The sequence below is a fragment of the Ursus maritimus genome, unplaced genomic scaffold (genome assembly GCF_017311325.1).
Source record: "Ursus maritimus isolate PB19 unplaced genomic scaffold, ASM1731132v1 scaffold_21, whole genome shotgun sequence".
Classification (NCBI taxonomy): Eukaryota; Metazoa; Chordata; class Mammalia; order Carnivora; family Ursidae; genus Ursus; species Ursus maritimus.
The window spans coordinates 36,923,837-36,942,614 of record NW_024424564.1 but is presented as its reverse complement, the minus strand read 5'-3'; the positions used below and the strand labels follow the sequence as shown (position 1 = coordinate 36,942,614).

Here is an 18,778-nt window from a genome sequence, read left to right as displayed (position 1 = left end):
CCCCTTCTTAACTCCCTCTGCCCTACTCCCTATACACACAGGGCAGGAGCAGAGGTGTCCTAAGGAGGCTGCAGGAGACCCCAGTTTGCCTACAGATGGTGTGTGATGGAATGGACCACCCATGAGATCCTCAAGCTTGCAGACCAGCCCCAACCAGGATGCGGTGGGAAGCAGCTACTGAGGTAGCTGAGGGAATGGATGCCCTCTCTGGGCATCCTGGGGCACTCTGGCCTGGAGTAGAGACAGCTAAGCTGAAGGGGCCTCATTCCCTTTTGCTCTTAGTTGCTGCCTGTGGGGCAGGCCTGTCTGTCAGGTCCCCTCCCAGCTCCTAATTAATTCCTTGTTCTCCAATTCTATTCTGGTGAAATGCCAGGTGCTGCTGCATGAGAGGGAGTCAGACCCCTCTCTCAGAATGCTGAGAGTATCTGACTTTTTTGCCTGTTACCCTCATCCATCATTTTCAATTCTCATGGACAAATACCAAGGAGACAACCTCACTTTAGAGCTTTTACTGTATATCACCATCTGTATCTTACAATATTCTGACCTCAGGAGCCAATTCTATCTCCTTATAGTTTGACTTCCATAAAGCAAGTGCTCTTTGGACATTGTGATATGAAGCAAAATATGAATCAAACTTCCAGCTTGACATCTCATGTCAAATGTACCCATCCTTCCCTAGGAGCTGTGTCCTCATCCCAAGCAATGTCAAAGAAAATGTATTTAATTCCATAGTACTTTCTCTGTTTCCACATTCTCTGAGCTTCTAATTGCTCTTTACCACTTCACCCCATCAATTTCTTTTCCACTAATGCCTCAAAATGCTTGCTGGGAGCATATCTGAGAAGGGGGAGGAGAATCATATTTAACAAAGCTGTACTGCTGTTGAGAGAAGAAAAGACAAAGGATTTTCAAAAGGTTTTAGCTTTACTTCACTTCTGCTACTGAACTACTGGTTACGTAGGAAGGTCTCCCATTATGTTAGCCAGCTGGGTGGGTGCCCAGGTATCCCAACCACAGATGGGCCAGGACTGTATCTCCCTGGCATCTTTGCCAGCCTGGATCAAGGTGCCACTGGACACAATCTGCCAATGCAGTTATCTCTTCTGTGCATATAAACCTCTTTCTATCTTTCAGGGCAAGTGATAATGACGGAGGATTTTAACGACATTAAAAGAGATATGCCAGGTACCTAGCTCTGTATCTGGCACATAGAAAGGCTCAATAAATGACATCTTGTATTATAATGATTAAAAATAAAAGCATTTTTGTGATTTTACCCCCCTCTGGACAAGCTACATATGGGAATGTGCTAAAATAGGTCTACGTGTGGGAGCATGCAATTTTCTCAAATTGCATAGAGTAAAATGACTAATGTTTCATTAATAAAATTGGGACAATTTATCTTGAAAACATGGAAAATGTACAGTGCATAGTCAGCTACCAGATTGTTCTAATGTTTTATGGAGTCAGAGAAATGTTCTTAGGGGTGACTTGTCCAGATGAAAGTAAATGTCAGGAATGATTAGGCCACCTACACTCCTGGTAGAAGGCCCCCAGTCTTCAAAACAACTAACCTTGCTGTGGTTTTTATATACCACGAAAACCTGATACATTTTTAATTAAATAAAAATTGTAGGCATAGCAAATGAACACTTTTCTAAATGACTCTGGGCACTTCATCTACAACTTTTGTGATGCAATATTTTTTGTGCATTAAGAGAAAACCTGCTTCAAATTACATTAGTTCATGATAGATAATGTTTATGACAGGTTTTAAACCTTTAAATAGAAATGATCCCCCAATTACTAGATGTATTTAAAACGTCCTGTTGAAGGCAAAGAACAAATTATTGTATGCAATTTGAAATAAAAAAGAATATTTCTCTTCAGCAGTGTTTCAGGAATCAGTCTTTGAAAAGTTACTTCCCAGATCACAATACTGTACCATGAAATAAGAAGGGTCTCACTTACCTAAATTTGTCAGAAGCAGCGCTACTTTTTCATAGAGCTGTAAAATAAATTTCATACATTTAACAAAGAAGCTGTAGATGCTATAAAATCCCTAATTATAAAGGAAATAGGTAATCAAGCCATGAGTGAAAATAATTTCATTAACTGCCCATTACTCAACAATGAAAACAATGTAAACAAACAATTGTGTCCTTTCAGGGCAAGAAAGAAAAGCACAAGGTCCCACTTTACTATTTTTAAATTCTCACTTCCTATGTTGGAGTAATTAATTGGCAACAAGGCTAGCTGCCACTAATTACCAGCTTGCTAAGTGATGCTGGGACAATCACAACATTCCGCGACCTCAGCATTTCTAAGACTGATTCTGATGGTAAGATTCTGTAATCTCATTGTTTATGGACTGCTGTATTTTCTAGATTAGAGCTTTCATAAATGCTGAAGTGATGAAACCTTACTAGGAACTCCTAACTTTTGATACTCTGCTTTTCCTTTACTGCACTGGATGCATCCTAACTCAACCAGCCATCTGGTAAATGGAGGATCCTAAGAGGGAAGGGAAAATGTGTGTGTGTGTGTGTGTGTGTATACATGCGTGTGCACACGTGTGTATGCATATGTATATGGAAGAGCAGGGGGTACAGTTCAGGGCAAACCCAGCTCTAGGAGATTCCCCAGAGAGGGTATAAATCGAGAAAAAGAACAAGTGTCTTCTCTAAAATGAGAGACAGTAAAATGGAAAAGAAAAACGAGTCAGATGGATTGGAGCAACATGAAAATTAAGATCACATTTAAAGCAGTGAAAATGCACTGGTCAAAATTCCCCAGGCTTGAGGCGCCTGGATGGCGCAGTCGTTAAGCGTCTGCCTTCGGCTCATGGCGTGATCCCGGCGTTCTGGGATCGAGCCCCACATCAGGCTCCTCTGCTAGGAGCCTGCTTCTTCCTCTCCCACTCCCCCTGCTTGTGTTCCCTCTCTCGCTGGCTGTCTCTATCTCTGTCAAATAAATAAATAAAATCTAAAAAAAAAAAAAATTCCCCAGGCTGTAACTATGACTTCGCCGGCCAGCAAGCTGCAGAGCCTGGGCACATTACCTCACCTCTTCTTTAGATGATGGTTTTCTTTTATGTGATTGAGAATGGGTATTGGACTCATTGATCTTAAGGTCCTTCCCAACTTTTGAATTCTCTTATCCAAGACTTCTGCTAACTACAGAATTAGGGGAAAATACTGACTGTATGACTCTAAATTTTCAGCAGTGACTATGGTTCGCTAAAGTAAGATAACTAATATGGCCATAGTATCATATTTTGTGTACAGAAGCCACAGACTCTTAGAGCCAAAAGTTAAGAGATTGGTATAATTTTCAATAAGAAATCCTGTGGTATAGTCATACATTTTAATCTAAAAAATACTGGTTAACCACAGATTAGGACAGTTTTAATAAAATATGTTTTACTGTTACACTCTATCATTAAAGTTAGTTATATAATTTTCAAGGAAAATTAAATTTGACTGGTGAGGCCACCTTCCTCAAAATACAATTTTTGATTGTCGAGTTTATCCTTTAGATCTTTCATGTTGACATGCTTTGGTCCAAGTACCTCACTTTGCACTCCTGTCTCAAAGGTCTTGGTAGCTGGTGACATGCCAATATTATTTTGGTTTGGACCCCGAAGGGAAAAAAAAAAGGAACTTAGGGAACAGCACAGGAGTCAAACTATGGTTACTATTACCTTTTGAAAAATAAGGCAAAGTATATGGGGACACAGTTGGGATCCATGGCATGTGTGAACATTTTATAAACGTTGAAGGTGCAAGGGGATGAGCAGTGAGGCTTTGAGCAGGATGTAACCAGAAAGGGCACACAAGCAGAGGGCCTGATGGCCAGCAAGAGACCTGCAGATGAGCGGCTTCCGGAAAAAGTCGGATTCTCATTAGGCAGTTGAGATAGAAATCATGGATGGTCTTTTCTGATAAAAGCAGTAGAAAAGCTGTTTCCAAACCGGACACCACAAATTGTGAGAGTTTAAATCTGTAACTGACAGAAAGTGTTCTGATCTTAAGTACACTTCCAAAAGAACCTATGAGTACTTGTAATTTGATCTTGTCCACCCAATCAATGTATGTTCTGATGCAATCCATATTTTCTGGCTCACTTCTTTCTGGAATAAGACCCAGTATTTTTCACTGTTTAGAGTATAATGCAATAAGAGATTCATATTGGTATGGCTGAATAAAAAGGATGGTTATAACGTTTATTCTCCTCTTGGGATACATTCTTTGTTGGCATCTTTTGTTTCTGACCACCATATTGGGATGTCCTTTGGTCACTAGTGAAGCAGAATGGGATTGAAACAGTATGACAAGGAGCAAGAAAATCCATCTTATTCGCTCCATCTTTGAAGTATTTCTTTTTCAAGAGGAAATAAAATGAAAACTAGTAAGTGCCCCTTAACCAGTCACTAAGAAGGTTAATATTTTGTTGGGTTACAGAATATGTATTTTTTAAAGTGGGCTCCATGTTGGGAGCCCAACACAGGGCTTGAACTCACGACCCTGAGATCAAGACCTGAGCTGAGATCAAGAGTTGGGTGCTTAATCGACTGAGCCACCCAGGTGCCCCAGATCAAAAATTTTTTATGACATAAATTTTTAGTGTACACGCTACATAAGAGTAAATACACATCAAAAACAAAACTAACAAACAAGTGTAAATACACATCATAAAATCTAGAAACTAGGCATCCTTATAGATCTGCCTGTTCAGTTAAGGTTGGACAACTCTAGCAGAAAGTCAGAAACAGGGTATGTGATCTATAACAATATTTAAAAATTAGAGGCTGTAATGAACAGAAGTTAAAAACCAATCTAGCTCTCAAGGTTTTTATACTCAATTAATGGAAAGTATTAATGATTCATGTCTAAATGATGATTTTTTTTGCAAGACCAGTATGGCCAAAATTTTAAGTAGTTGAAAATAATTTATGTAGCTATAAAAAATGTATATTGTAGGGTCATGAAATATCTTAAATTGAGTAATTTCAGAAGTCAGTAGATAGTTTGGTTCTGAACTGGTCAAAGCTACATTATAGTTATTAGTCTGTCACCTATCATTTATGTGATATTTGCTTAAGGACTTACTTTTTTATTTTTTGGATATTCTGATGAAAATCTTTCCGAACTATATTACACACTCAGTTGCCTTCGTAATGGAACCTGCAAGGCCTCAGGACATAATGCAGGACTGTAAACGTGCTTGCTGGGATGGGGATGTCATCAGACACGGGCTGAGGAGAGTAAGGTGGTTGCTCCCTGCACGGAAGGGTCTTGCATGCTGCTGCTTTGAAAGTTCTTACATATGTTTCTTATTTTCTTTCCTTCCCTTTGCTATGGCTTGTCATTTCCTGCCCTTGTCAGAATTCGTGCCTTAGTAACCTCCTGTTTTTCTCGTCTGATGTTGGTGAGAAATCAGAACACCAAAGTGTTCACATGTACCTAAAATAAATGAAAATACCCCTTAAGGGCATTCATAAACATAATACATGTCAGCTTTAGTGTGTAGACCCTACATCATCCATTTTGGTGACTCCGAAATGCTTGTTAGATGAAGCACAGAAACGCCTAGTAGTCTAGCTCCCAGCACACAGTACGTGCTTTGCAATGTCCATAACTATATCGTTTTCCCATTCCCTGTGCTCCCTTCTTCATTTTTAGTTTACTTTCTTTTTCTTGACTGTGTCTCATGAAGTAGAGATTGCCCGATAAGTGATTTCCAGTTGAACGAAGTATTACTCTGACAACATTGGTATGTCTGCTCAAAATGTATGAGCAGCCATGTATTTATAGACTCACTGCATGTATTTATTTCTTAAGATGCATAAATTAAATTTTAATAAGACATTAGAGAAAAAGAGGGCTTTAATTCATTGCAAACTACCTGGATGCAGAATCTTTCAGTGCTCTGGCTGTTTGGTTAATTTCACCATGAATCACTTCCCTTCACAATGCATATATTCCACAATTAACTTTGAGACGAGCTGAGTCCTGGAGGAGAGAGGGCCAGGGGGTGCCACATGTCCACTCTCAACCTCCACTTGACCACACACGTACACAATCATCATGTCAAATGATTAGCAACTGCTCTTGTTTCATTTTTAGAACTTCTGTATTCTGAAACTATTATTCTGAAAATAATAAAGAAGTTCTGCATATTTTAGTAATAATAATAATAATAATAAATCAACTATATTTCATTAGCTCAGTGATTACTAGCTCACTTAAGAATCCTAAATAAAGCTTTTTATTATTGGGTAGGTTGAATTCTCTGAAGAATCACTCTGAGCTTATGGGTTATAGAATTTAGGATTATTTAAAGAGCTAGAAATGACAATCCAAAGAGATTAAACTATATTGATAATAGTATTAAATTACTTGGCCTTTGGAAAACCCTTTTTTAATGATGAGAGAAATTCAACATTATGGCCCAGATTTAAGATGCAAGCTAACCAAGGGTGAGGGAGCCATAATTAAATGAACAGCTACCCCATGTCAAACACTCCACATACATTATTTATTCCCTGCTAACAAATCTCTAGTGTCAGTATTTTTATGTATAGGTTGACCTCAAATCTAACAATGTCAGCAAATGATACTATTTGTTCTGCAAATAATCACAACAATTTGCTGAGAGCCTACTATGTGCTAGGCCCTGTTTCAGACACTGGGAAATAATAAGAGTAAAAAACAAATAGATAAAAGTTTCTGCCCTCATGGGTTTACATTCCAATGGAGAAGACATATAATAAATTAAAAACAGGAAGTTATATGGTAATAAGTACCACAGAGAAAAATAGAGCTGGCAAGGAGATAGGAAATTTTAGCTGGCAGGAGAGGGTTATAATTCTAAAACTGAGTGACCATGGAAACCTTATATTAGAAAAGTAACATGTGAACAAAGAAATGAAGGAGGTGAGGGAGTAAGCCAGGCAGACCCCATGGGGAGGAATATTCCAGGCAGAGAGAAGAGCAAGTAGAAAGCCCTAGAGTGAGAGCATGCCTGGCATATCCAGGGAACAAAGGGAAAGTCAGCCTGGAGCAGGAGAAGCAGGGTGAGTAGGGAGGAGACAAGGTCGTAGATGTCACTGGGACCAGAAGGAGAGCCTTGGAGGCCACATGGAGATGTGAACTTTCATTCTGAGCAAGAGGAAAGCCACTGCATACGGTGAACAGAGCAGCGACAGGAGCTGACTCGCAGGTAAGAAGCTCTCACTAGCTGCCGTGATGAGTCTAAATTGAGAGAGCAAACGTGGGAGCCGGGAGACCAGTTAGGAAAGCACCGCAATAACCCAGGTGGGAGCTACTGGGATCTGGGACCAAGGTGGGACTTGGGGACATGTGAGAAGTGATCAAACTCTGGAAACAGACACTGAGAGAAACAGAGAAGTCAAGGATAATGCCAAGGTTTTCAGCCTGAGCGGCTACCAGGGAAGGGCGGGGAGCGTGGAGGAACTGATTTTGGAGGGAAGAGAGGGGTCTGGAGGGACGAGAAGCAGCTGGATGTATGCGGCTCAGGGGAGACATCTGGGCTGAAATACAAAACTGAAAAAAGCCTGGAATTAACACAAGCAACGTGCACCATCCTGATGGGTCCCTTGCAGGGTTATCTCAAGCAATGCGTTGGATACTGACCTTTCCTGTCATTCAGAATCAAAAGGAAATGGGAACCAACACTGTTGAGCTGTGTCACAGATTCTGGGCTGGGACTTTAAAATATGTTCTTTCTCTAAGTTTCCCCAAGAGGTATATATATACAGTGTTATCTTATTGGGTAAATAAAGGAACGGAGATTCAGAGAGGGCTAGTGCCTTCCACTGTAGAAAATCCTGGAGCCTAGATCTGACTCAAGCCTCCTCAATCCCTGGACCTGAGTGCATCTCCTGCCCAGCAGTTTGCTGCCTAGCCATCCGCGCTACGTGACAGACTCACCCCTCCGAGGCTGGGTCCCCTTAGCATCAAAAGAAAACCACAGCCCAGATCGTTGAACCTGAGGCTGGTTACCCTGTGGTCACTTACCACATTCAGCAGCATAATGATGCAGAAGTTGATGCACACGGCAGTCCCCGTGGTTGCAACCTGAGAGTTATTCCTGATTAACGCCCACTTGAAGGCAGCAAAAGTGCTGACAGTCACCACCCGGTAAATGACGATCCCGAACACGGCAGCGATCACTACGCAGATCTGGGAGGAAGACAGAGAGCCTGTGAGCACTGGTGGAATGTCTCAGGAGGAGGGTTCCCACCACTGCAAAATCCCACCACTGGAAAACAAGAAAAGGAAATAAAGCAACAGTGGTATTGACTCAAGAAACCACAATAAAATGCTAACTTTTCATTGTGGTTAATACTTTCTTTTGCCTGTATGTTCTTTGTTATTCAAATAGAAAAACCATAGTGCTTGAAAGCTGATAAACTGTGTAAGCTATGGGGTAACATTTTATTAAGCAGGGCATCAGATTGAGCACTATTATTATGGAAACCTTAGGATGTCACTCTTCTGTGTAAAACTCTTTATTGGTTTCTTTTACTCTTAGGATAAAAGCAAAGCCTAAATGGTGGCAAGACTTTCTCCACCTCGTTGAATGCCATTTTCCCTTTTGTCTGGGGACTCCAGAACCTCTCTCGTGGTTTCAAATGGGCTAACCTCCAACACGATTTCCTTTGCCTAAAAGGCTGACCACCCCCCTTTCCCATACCACACACACACATACATGGATGTGCACACGCACACACGCCCTATAACACCTACTCCTCCGTCACGCCTCAGCTCAAGAACCACTTCGTAACTGAAGCTTTTCATGACCCTCAGACTTTGCTATTGTCATATGGTACCTATACTCTACTTTTAGTATCCTGTTGATAATTTCTAACAATTTGTCAGTTTGGTTATTGCCAGTTTCCCTCATTTAGAAAGTGCAATAGTTCCCCCCTTATCTATGGGGGATATTTCTAAGGCCCCCAGTGGATGCCTGATACCTCGGACAGCACCAAACCCTATATATACTATGTTTTTTTCTATACATACATACCTATGAGAAAGTTTAATTCACAAATTAGGCACCGTAAGAGACTAACAACAGTAACTAATGATAAAGCAGAACAATACACTGTAATAACAGCTGTGTGAGTATGGTCTCTCCCCCTCTCAAAATATCTTATTGTACTGTACTCACTCTCCTTGTGGTGATGTGAGATGATAAAATGACTACGTGATGAGATGAAGTGAGGCAGATGACACAGGTCCTGGATATAGCATTAGGCTACTACTGACCTTCTGATGATATGTCAGAAGAATCACCTGCTGCTGGCCTGGGGTTGACTGCAGGTACTGAAACTCCAGAAAGCAAAACTGCAGATAAGGGAGGGGGGCACTATAGGCTCCGTCAGGGCAGGTGTGGAGTCTGTTTTGCTCACCATAGTTTCTATAGCACCTTACATAGTTACAGGTGCATAGTTCAGCTATTTGTTCCTGAATAAGCCAACTGTGTGACAGGTACATAATCTCTTACTCATCAGTTACAAACACTGAATTTAGTTTTCTTTCTCTGAAGACTTCGTGGTATGTGACAAGAACACAACATGTCTTCTATCTATTGGGAATCTGAGACTCCAAAAAGTCTGTGTCTTTCGTTAGGTGACTCAATCTATCAAATTAAAGACCTCTACCTACTTAGTTATCAAAAACTTTAAGTTGAGCCTCAGGATGGACTCTGCTGATTTCGAGATTGTTAGAAGCATTCCTCTGTTTTACACCATTTTTGGCTTCCTATGAGTGACATGGTCTAAAAGCTCGAGTATAAACCCTAGCTGGAACTGGCCAAAATTACAACAACAACAACAACTGCCCACATCTTAATCCTTCAGCTATTGATGGGGAGATTGGTGAAATCTACACTGAATTTCAGACAGGGTGGCAATATGGTGGAATGGACAGCTCGCGGGACTCAGTCAGAAGTCCGGTCTGGATCATGGCTCTGCTTCTACCTAGCATTCTAACTGTGGGCATGTAGTTTGTCCTCTCTATGGCTTTGGCTTCCTATGCTCCAGGTTGCCCATCTGTAGAGTAGGAAAAACTTCTATGTCTATATGTCTTGTAAGATACAAAAAGACAATAAATATGAATGTACTTATGAAAGTCAAGGCATAACACAATGGCTTACAGAGTAGTGTCTATAGAAAGGTGTGGATTTGAATCTTGGTCTGAGCCAAGAGACTCCTAGGCGTGCTGCCCACCCACCCTTTCACCTTCCCAGTTTCTTTGGCTAAAGGGGGGATGGAGTGTCTAGATTTGCTGTCATCTTGTCCTTTCTAATCTAATGACTTACAATACCTATTTACACACTCTTCCATTTGGAAAGAGGAAAGGAGAATCCTAACCACCCCTTACTGTTCTAAAATGACATTTCTGAAAAATTTGCGTAAGTTTTGTCCAGTGATTAACAGAGTCAAAGTTGATCACTAAACGACTTCTTTTTAGGAAAAGTCAACAACCCAGGTTCAAAGTAGTGTTTTTCAAACTGAAAAAACCATTAGTGAACCTGGAAATGATATTTAGGGGTTGTGGCTGGCATTAAAAAAAAAAATCAGAGTATTGCATATTGCAATGGTGAGCACTGTTTCAGTTACTCTGTTTAGTTTTATACATCTCCTGGCATGGCATACGCTGGGTTATGACAGAGAATGTAGTCTCACTTATGGGCATGGCAAGCAAAAGGCTTGAAGAACACTGCTGCTAGCTCCTATCTCAACTTTTACTTCCTTTCAGCATAGCACAGAGAGGCAAGCAGAAAGAACTGGAGCTCTTGGCTATTTACTGGCTGATCCTGAACAAGCCCCTTAGCCTTCTAGAGTGTCTCAGTGGCTCCATCTGGAACACAGGGACAGCAGTACCATCTCTGACCACCTCACAGAGTCTTTGTGAGGAGTAAATAACAGAATGCGCAAAAATGTTTTGTGGAATTATGCAAATGCCCGATATGATTATTGTTGACACCACGCTACAGGTTTGTACTTTATGAAACAAAGAGTTTTGTAGAAAAGTTTCAAACCATAAAAAATATCCCAGATGCAGAAACGATAAGTCGGCTGCATTTATCTGCAAATGCTTGATATGGTTCTGGCTTTCCTGAAATGGGATTCATTCGCTCTTTCTTGGAGTACTTGGCTTCAAACTGGGGCCGTATTTCTTCCTAAGAACAAACAGACACATTTTTTATGCACTGGAGAGATATATACACACAATGTAAAAAAACAAAACCAAACCAACAACCTTTTTACTACCGTAAAACTGAATCAACAGCTACCACGCTAATTAGTCAATCAGTGAGGTGGCTCAAAGACCCAGGTTTAAATGTTTGGAAATTGGCCACTTGAAGAAAACCTAAAAGGTGATGCTTTAGACTTATTATCACTAAGGCAGTGTAATTTTTTTTTAAAAGATTTTATTTATTTATTTGACAGAGAGAGACAGCCAGCGAGAGAGGGAACACAAGCAGGGGGAGTGGGAGAGGAAGAAGCAGGCTCCTAGCAAAGAAGCCTGATGTGGGACTTGGTCCCAGAACGCTGGGATCACACCCTGAGCCGAAGGCAGACGCTTAACGACTGCGCCACCCAGGCGCCCCTCCAAGACAGTGTAATTTAGACTATAGTTAAGTGTCTCTGTTATCTTATTCAGCTGTGCTTGCAGAAACAAACAGAATGAGAAAAGGGGCCACCTTTTCCATCCCTAGCAGTTTGAAACGACTACTAAACTTTTACTTTTATTACCAGGGAATGATACAGACACCAGGGCAAAGAAAGTTCTTGAACAGCAAAATGCCTAGAATTCATGTTGTGAGTTATAATGGCAAATATAATTCTTAGTTTCCTCCTGCAATTAAGAATATTTCTTTTCAATTGAGGCAGCCAAAAATATGGTGAATCTACTTTTTAATAAGTTCCTGTAAGAGTCATTCACCTTTAACCAGTATATTTTAAATGTATTAATTGGTATTGAAAACAAGGTAAACATCTTTCAAATCCAGCTAATATCAAGGCAGCTCTAATTCTAAATCAAGCTGAGGTTTTGTTTCATTTAGTTGAGCTCCATTTAATGTGAAAAGTTTCTGACTAAAAAGCAATTACGGGATTAGGAACGGGAAATCAGCAAGAGGATAGGCTAAAGTGGTTCTGGTTAATTAAGTACCTATTCTATGTGAATGTCTTGCAAGAGGAGGGGAAAGGAGTGGCAAGTCTGGTGAAATGGAGACTGAGTTAACCCAGGCAGAAATGCTCGGGACTCAGATGGAGAGACTGACAGAAAGTGAGGCAGGAGCTGACAGAAGAGAGGTTCTGGACAATGGGCACAGTTAGGCAGTAGCCTCTCTGTGTAGGAGGAAGGGAAGCCTCACTCCAGCTGCAGAATAAGCCCAAGGCTGGACTTCACTCAGTGACAGGTAACAGGGAAGGACGGGGGAGATACAGTTATAAACAGGTTCTGACTTCGTTCCCTTATTTTAGAAAGTGACGCTTGAGGATATAAACAGAACAGACCTGGAATCTTCTGTTTCTTTGGGAAACTGACTTTATCAGGCTGTGAGTGTCATCTAAGGGTCACTAAGTTAAGTATCCAGGGACTTGAGGCCAATCATGGAATGAGACCTGTGTGTCTGGGTGTTATGGGCTAAACCGTGTCCCCTCCCCCTGCAAATTCATTTGTTGAAACTCTAACCCGCAGTACTTCAGAGTGTGACTGTACTTGGACAGAGTCTTTATAGAGGTAATTAAGGTCAAGTGAGGTCATTAGAGTGACCCCTAATCCAATATGACTGGTTCTTTATAAAAAATTTAGACACAGACATGCACAGAGAAATGATGATGTGAACACAGAGGGAGTAGACAGCTATCTACAAGCCAACGAGGGGAGCCTGCAACAGATCTTGCACTCATGGTCCTCAAAAGAAACCAACTGTACCAACGCCTTGATCTCAGACTTCCAGCCTCCAGCAACGGGAGCAACTAATTTCTGTTGTTTAATCCACAGTCTGCGGTCCTTTGTTACGGCAGCCCCAGCAAACTAATACCCTGGGTTCTCCGTGAAGAAGGCAGGCAGCAAGTTGGGGCTTTTCTGCACAGCAACCTGAGTGCCACAGGCTAGCACGCAAGGCATTTAGATGCTTCCACCAACGAGGCCTCTCGAGGAGTGGTTTCTCCTCAGCATTTATGCACTTGAGGTCCTACTTCTGGGCCTTTGCAGCTCTGGGCACTGTCCAGGGTTCTGGAGAGCACACAGAAACATTTCCTTGGAATTCTCTCATGAGGTTTCCTTCCATGTACCTAGAGCTGTAAGACTAATACTCTTCTGCTAAAGGAAAGAAAATGGATACTATTTAAGAAAACTAAACAAACCTACAGCTGTAAGACTAACACTCTTCTGCTAAAGGAAAGAAAATGGATACTATTTAAGAAAACTAAACAAATCTTACTACTAACGCTTCTGAAGTCCCTACCTACAAGTGAAATGTTTCACTTAGCCACGGAATCTTAATCGACTAAGCAATCACAATGTTGTCTTTTCTTTCTTTTAAATTCTGCTCGTTTTTATACTACCTGAAGCTTTTTTGCAAAGACAGGTATTGAAATGCTTTATGAGCAAACCTGACTCTGTCACAGAGCCGAGTGATGACTCGAGAGGACTGTGTATTTGTTGATTTGCTTTTTGAAAAATTCTGAGGTAAATAATACAAACCTCCTCTTCTTCCCAGTCTATCAGATCCCAGTCATAAGCAATTACGGCTCGCCGTCTTTTCCAGAACTCCAGGAAAACTGTCGCTGGAACAAGCAGAGAAACACAAAGACGTTTTTCAAATAAAACAATGCTGTTAACTGTCACTGAATAATGAAGTCATTGCAGAGAATAACAGTTGTTTGTGTAAGCATCCTTGAATATCAGAATTTGTAGCTAAGCTTCATTTAACAAGGACCTTTTCTGAGAATTACTAAGCTTGTGTCAAACATAATGAAAAATTAGAGATTTCATTTAGAATTAAATTAAGGTGATTTGCAAGTCGAGGCAGAAACAGACTTAGAATAACAAAGCTCCTGGGATATAAAAATACAGAAAAGTAGGTTACCAGCATCTTTCTCATTGATAGAGTATTTATTTTTAAACGCAAGGGGCAGGTAAGGGCAGAAAAGCAAAAATAAAGCTTAGCAGTTTACATGTATTTGACTGCCAGTGCGTGTCTCCCAAATCCTTCTCGCAAAAAATATCCATGTAAAATGTATTTTACTACTTTATTGAAAGAAGCAATTTTACTATTTTACTCTTTTTTTCAAAATATTTCTTTGTTGTCACATTAAAGGAAAAAGTGTGCAAATTCTGTTAAGAACCTTTTTTAATGAGGCATGGGGTAGCTGACTTTCCCACGCAGGGAAATCAAGGTTTATCCTCATTCAGCCAAAGTAATTTTCTACTCAATTCAGTTATTATTCAATGACAGAGGGGAAAAAATAATCACGGCATAATCTTGCTGCCTTCGAAGTCACAAGGAAATTGATAAGACACACAACACACACACAACACACACACAACACACACACACACACACACACACACACACACACACACACGCACACGCTCTCAAACTCTGATGATGACTGCAGCGAAAGCTATCACAGAGACACTCAGGAGATGGAATTGGTGGCTCTCTCTCCTGGGCCTTGCTATGGTACTTAGACTTACAGAAGCAAGGGTCCAGGGCAGACCTGGTAGGCAGGATTTTCTAAAGCAGGCCTGCTATGTTAACTCTTTTCTGTACACTTGCCCTCTGCCTCACCAATTTTCTCGTCTTTGCATGGGCCCCCTGGGACAATTATTTTACGAGATTCTCCGGCCCCTCAAGCAAATGGTACTTTCTATAGACTTTCTCTCTTTTTTGTCTCGAGTCTCCCCTGGCTTTGAAGAGATGAAGCAGCCAGCCCTTGAAAGTGTGGTTATTCTTCACGAAAAGTCAGGACTGTATCCAGTGGCCTCAGAGAGGCCTGATGGGGGACCGTTGTGGGACAGCCTAAGGCCACAGGATACGCACCAGGCTGTCTTACTGGCTGCTGCTCCCACCAAGCCCTACCAACCCACCTGTGGGGCTCATCTGAAGGAACTGACTTCTAAGACAGACCAGTGGCTGTCAGAAATATTCCACCACCTTTCTTCTCCCTAGCATGTGCTGCATCCTGCCTGGAGGAGAGAGAAACTCTAACCAAGAATTCCCTCGTGTGGCTAATCGTCCTCTTCCTCCCTTCCAGGACACGGGAGGATGAGAAGAAATTAGCTGCTTGGACAATTGCCGTTCTCTTGTGTTTTTGTGTGAAAATGCATTTGAGGAAGAATCTGCTATCTCTAACCATGAACTAGGATAGAATCAAATATAGCTTGTCTCCTCTCAAGGCAAATCTTCAATCCCACACCCTTATTATTCCAAGATTTAAATTCCCTTGCCAAAATACTCACAGCCCTGAGAGCCCACTGCACTTCGAGTGCACAACATATGCACTATATGTTATAGTTATATGCACAACATATGCACTATATGTTATAGTTATATGCACAACATATGCACTATATGTTATAGTTATATGCACAACATATGCACTATATGTTATAGTTATATGCACAACATATGCACTATATGTTATAGTTATATGCACAACATATGCACTATATGTTATAGTTATATGCACAACATATGCACTATATGTTATAGTTATATGCACAACATATGCACTATATGTTATAGTTATATGCACAACATATGCACTATATGTTATAGTTATATGCACAACATATGCACTATATGTTATAGTTATATGCACAACATATGCACTATATGTTATAGTTATATGCACAACATATGCACTATATGTTATAGTTATATGCACAACATATAACTATATGTTGCCTTACATCATGAATTCACATTTTCCTCTTTGTCTCCTTTGAGGCTGGCTTTATGTTAATATATATATTTGTCTTCTACCACTATACCACTCAGTACTAAAGGTTGATTAAAAAGCATTATTTCTTTTATGGGTTGATTCTCAAAAACACTTAAAATTCCTAAGTGTTTTGTCAAGATTTTCTACTGTGCAGAATTCTTTCCACAAAGATTTGGTCTAAAATATCTTTTCCTCAAAGAATCAGAAGGTTTAAACTTACTGCTAGCATTTCGAACTCCTTAGGTGCCAATCTGTCTTTCTATGTAGATAATGCTTTTTCAAAAACAAGGTCTGACCAGGTCTGGGTATCAAGGAGCGACACCACCTACAGAAAAAGCCCCCATTACCAGCCCAGGAAGCAAGGCTCCTAACGTCCCTGCCTATCTCTAACCCTCTCTGCCCTAACTTGTACCCTAGACTCCAGGCTACCTCACTAGCATTTTCACAGGTGAGCTGTTACACGACTTTCTTAGCTTTGCCCACACTATTTCTTTGGCTTATAGTGTTCTTCCCTATTTGGGTCTATTTGACCAACTCCCACTCTTGCTTCCAGTTTGGCTCCATGTGTTCTGCAACCACTCCCTTTGAAACTTCTCTATACCCATACTGAGCTGTGCAGATAAACTCTAGGTCAGTGCTGAGCATAGCATTCAGCACTTAAAAAAATAACAGAAAAACCTGATAGTTTCTATCACTAGTTATGGGCTTCTTGAGAATAAGGGCTACATATTAGCTCTCTTTATATCCCCAGGGTCTAGCACAGTGACTGGCATCATAGAGGCACAGTAAATGTACAAATGACATGCTATCATGAAAATGAAAGCAATATGGTAAATTATTTTTTTATTTATCTAAATCTTATAAGAAATTAGGGTGTAAGTTTGAAAAACATGCAATTATATCTTGTGAATGCTTTATATAGTATATAGTAATATATACTTTATTAGTATATATATATTATTAATATATATATTAATAATATATATATTAGTAATATATATATTAGTATATATACTTTATATAGTAATAAATAAATAGATAATAAATAACTTACTAACATGAAAAACTGAAACTTACTTTGCTTCTCTTTTGCCTTGCAATAAAATATCGTTCTGTGTTGGTTTGTTTGTTTGTTTGTTTTTTGTTTCTTTTAGAGAGAGAGAGAAATAGAGAGAGCACAGGAGTGGGGCAGGGGCAGAGGGAGAGAAAGAGAGAATCCCAAGCAGGTTCCACACCCAGCGCAGAGCCGATGCTGGGCTTGATCTCACGACCCTGAGATCATGACCTGAGCTGAAATTAGGAGTTGGATGCTTAACGGACTGAGCTACCCAGGTGCTCCAATATCATTCTCTTCTAAATATTACTCCTATTACTGGGTTGCATGGAGCCTGTGGCAAGGACTGCCTCTAAGATGCATTCTTGCCTTGTTCCATAGTAAAAGGGTTGTTGCTGGTGTCCTGGCTGCCCACCTATGCTGCAGTTCTTAGATCTCCTTGCTGTTAGATATGGCCAAAGGCCAGTTCTCACAAGCAGAATGTGAAAGGAAGTAATGTGATGTATGCCCCTTGTCTGCTGATATCTTAAGACAGGGTGCTTTTTCCACATTCTCTTTACCCTTTTGGATGGGTGGGGTCCAAGTGACTCAGTTGATGTTATGCAAATGATGCCAAGGCCTGGGAGGATGGCAAACAACTTGTTAGTAAGAATATGAGTTCCTGAATGACCATGTGGTACAGAGCTATCTGCCAGCCTGGAATGCTTACCCCATTTAATCACTGAGACATTGGAGGAGGCATGAAGATGAAAAAACCTACGAGTTACTCCCCTTACGGATTTTAGATAGGGCAATATCAAGCCACAATATCTGAAACTTTATTCATTTTAGTGATAAGACAGAGCTCTGTGTGCTGTTTCTTCTCTCCCTTTTCTACTCTATACTACACTGTACCCTAACCAAATGAAGTTCATCTGAGGTGTTAACATCAATGCCAAATAACAAGGCCCTCGCAACATTAGTGGACGCATTAGAAAAATAGGAGACTTCTGAATTTAAGTAATAGAAATAGGAAGGGTTAAGGTTAGTGTTTGGGTAGGTTTGTGTTCAAACACCAAGACACGCCTGGCTCAGAATTGTACAAAGTTGAGAAGGTTGTCACATGTAGCCCATAAAGGACACAAAAAGGACATGAGAGAGTGTTCTGCAGGCCATGCTCTATTATCATTTTCTTAAATAGAACAATTATTGTCATTTTCAGATCAATTTGTGGCAGACTTCTATACATTTACCAAAACCATTTCTTGTCTTTCTAGGCATACTTAGATTACATTTTCCAGCCTTTATTACAGTTAGATGTGGCCATGTTTTGGGAAACAGAAAGTAAACAGAAGTGATGTATGTCAGTTTTGGTCTAGAAAATTAGGAAGTAATTATATCACCCCATGCTTCTTTTCTTCTTTTGAGGGGTGAATGGAGAGGACTCTAAGGACCCAGAAGAGGATAGAGCCACAAAATAAAAGGAACCTGGGTAATTAAATGACCACGTGGAAGGCTGACAACCAGAAACATCTGGTTGGGTTTCATGTGCATTTTTTTTTTTTTTTTAAGATTTATTTCTTTACTTGAGAGAGCATGAGAGAACAAGCATGGGGGTGGTGGGTTGGGAAGGTGGATTGATGCAGGGCTTGATCCCACAACTCTGGATCAGGACCTGAGCCAAAACCAAGTGTCAGACGCTTAACTGACTGTGCCACCCAGGTGCCCCCTCACGTGCATGGGTT

General features: G+C 40.6%; 1 protein-coding gene across 1 annotated transcript in view; it reads right to left on the bottom strand.

Moving 5' to 3' along the window:
* The window catches only part of ANO4 (anoctamin 4), a 310,379-nt gene that overhangs the window by 40,500 nt on the left and 251,101 nt on the right, over positions 1-18,778 (bottom strand). Inside the window, exons 15-18 of the mRNA XM_040637073.1 lie at positions 13,755-13,837; positions 11,077-11,217; positions 8,046-8,210; positions 1,975-2,011 (exon numbers count right to left, since the gene is read on the bottom strand). Coding sequence (XP_040493007.1) covers positions 1,975-2,011; positions 8,046-8,210; positions 11,077-11,217; positions 13,755-13,837 — 426 coding nt within the window. The remainder of the gene's footprint in view (positions 1-1,974; positions 2,012-8,045; positions 8,211-11,076; positions 11,218-13,754; positions 13,838-18,778) is intronic.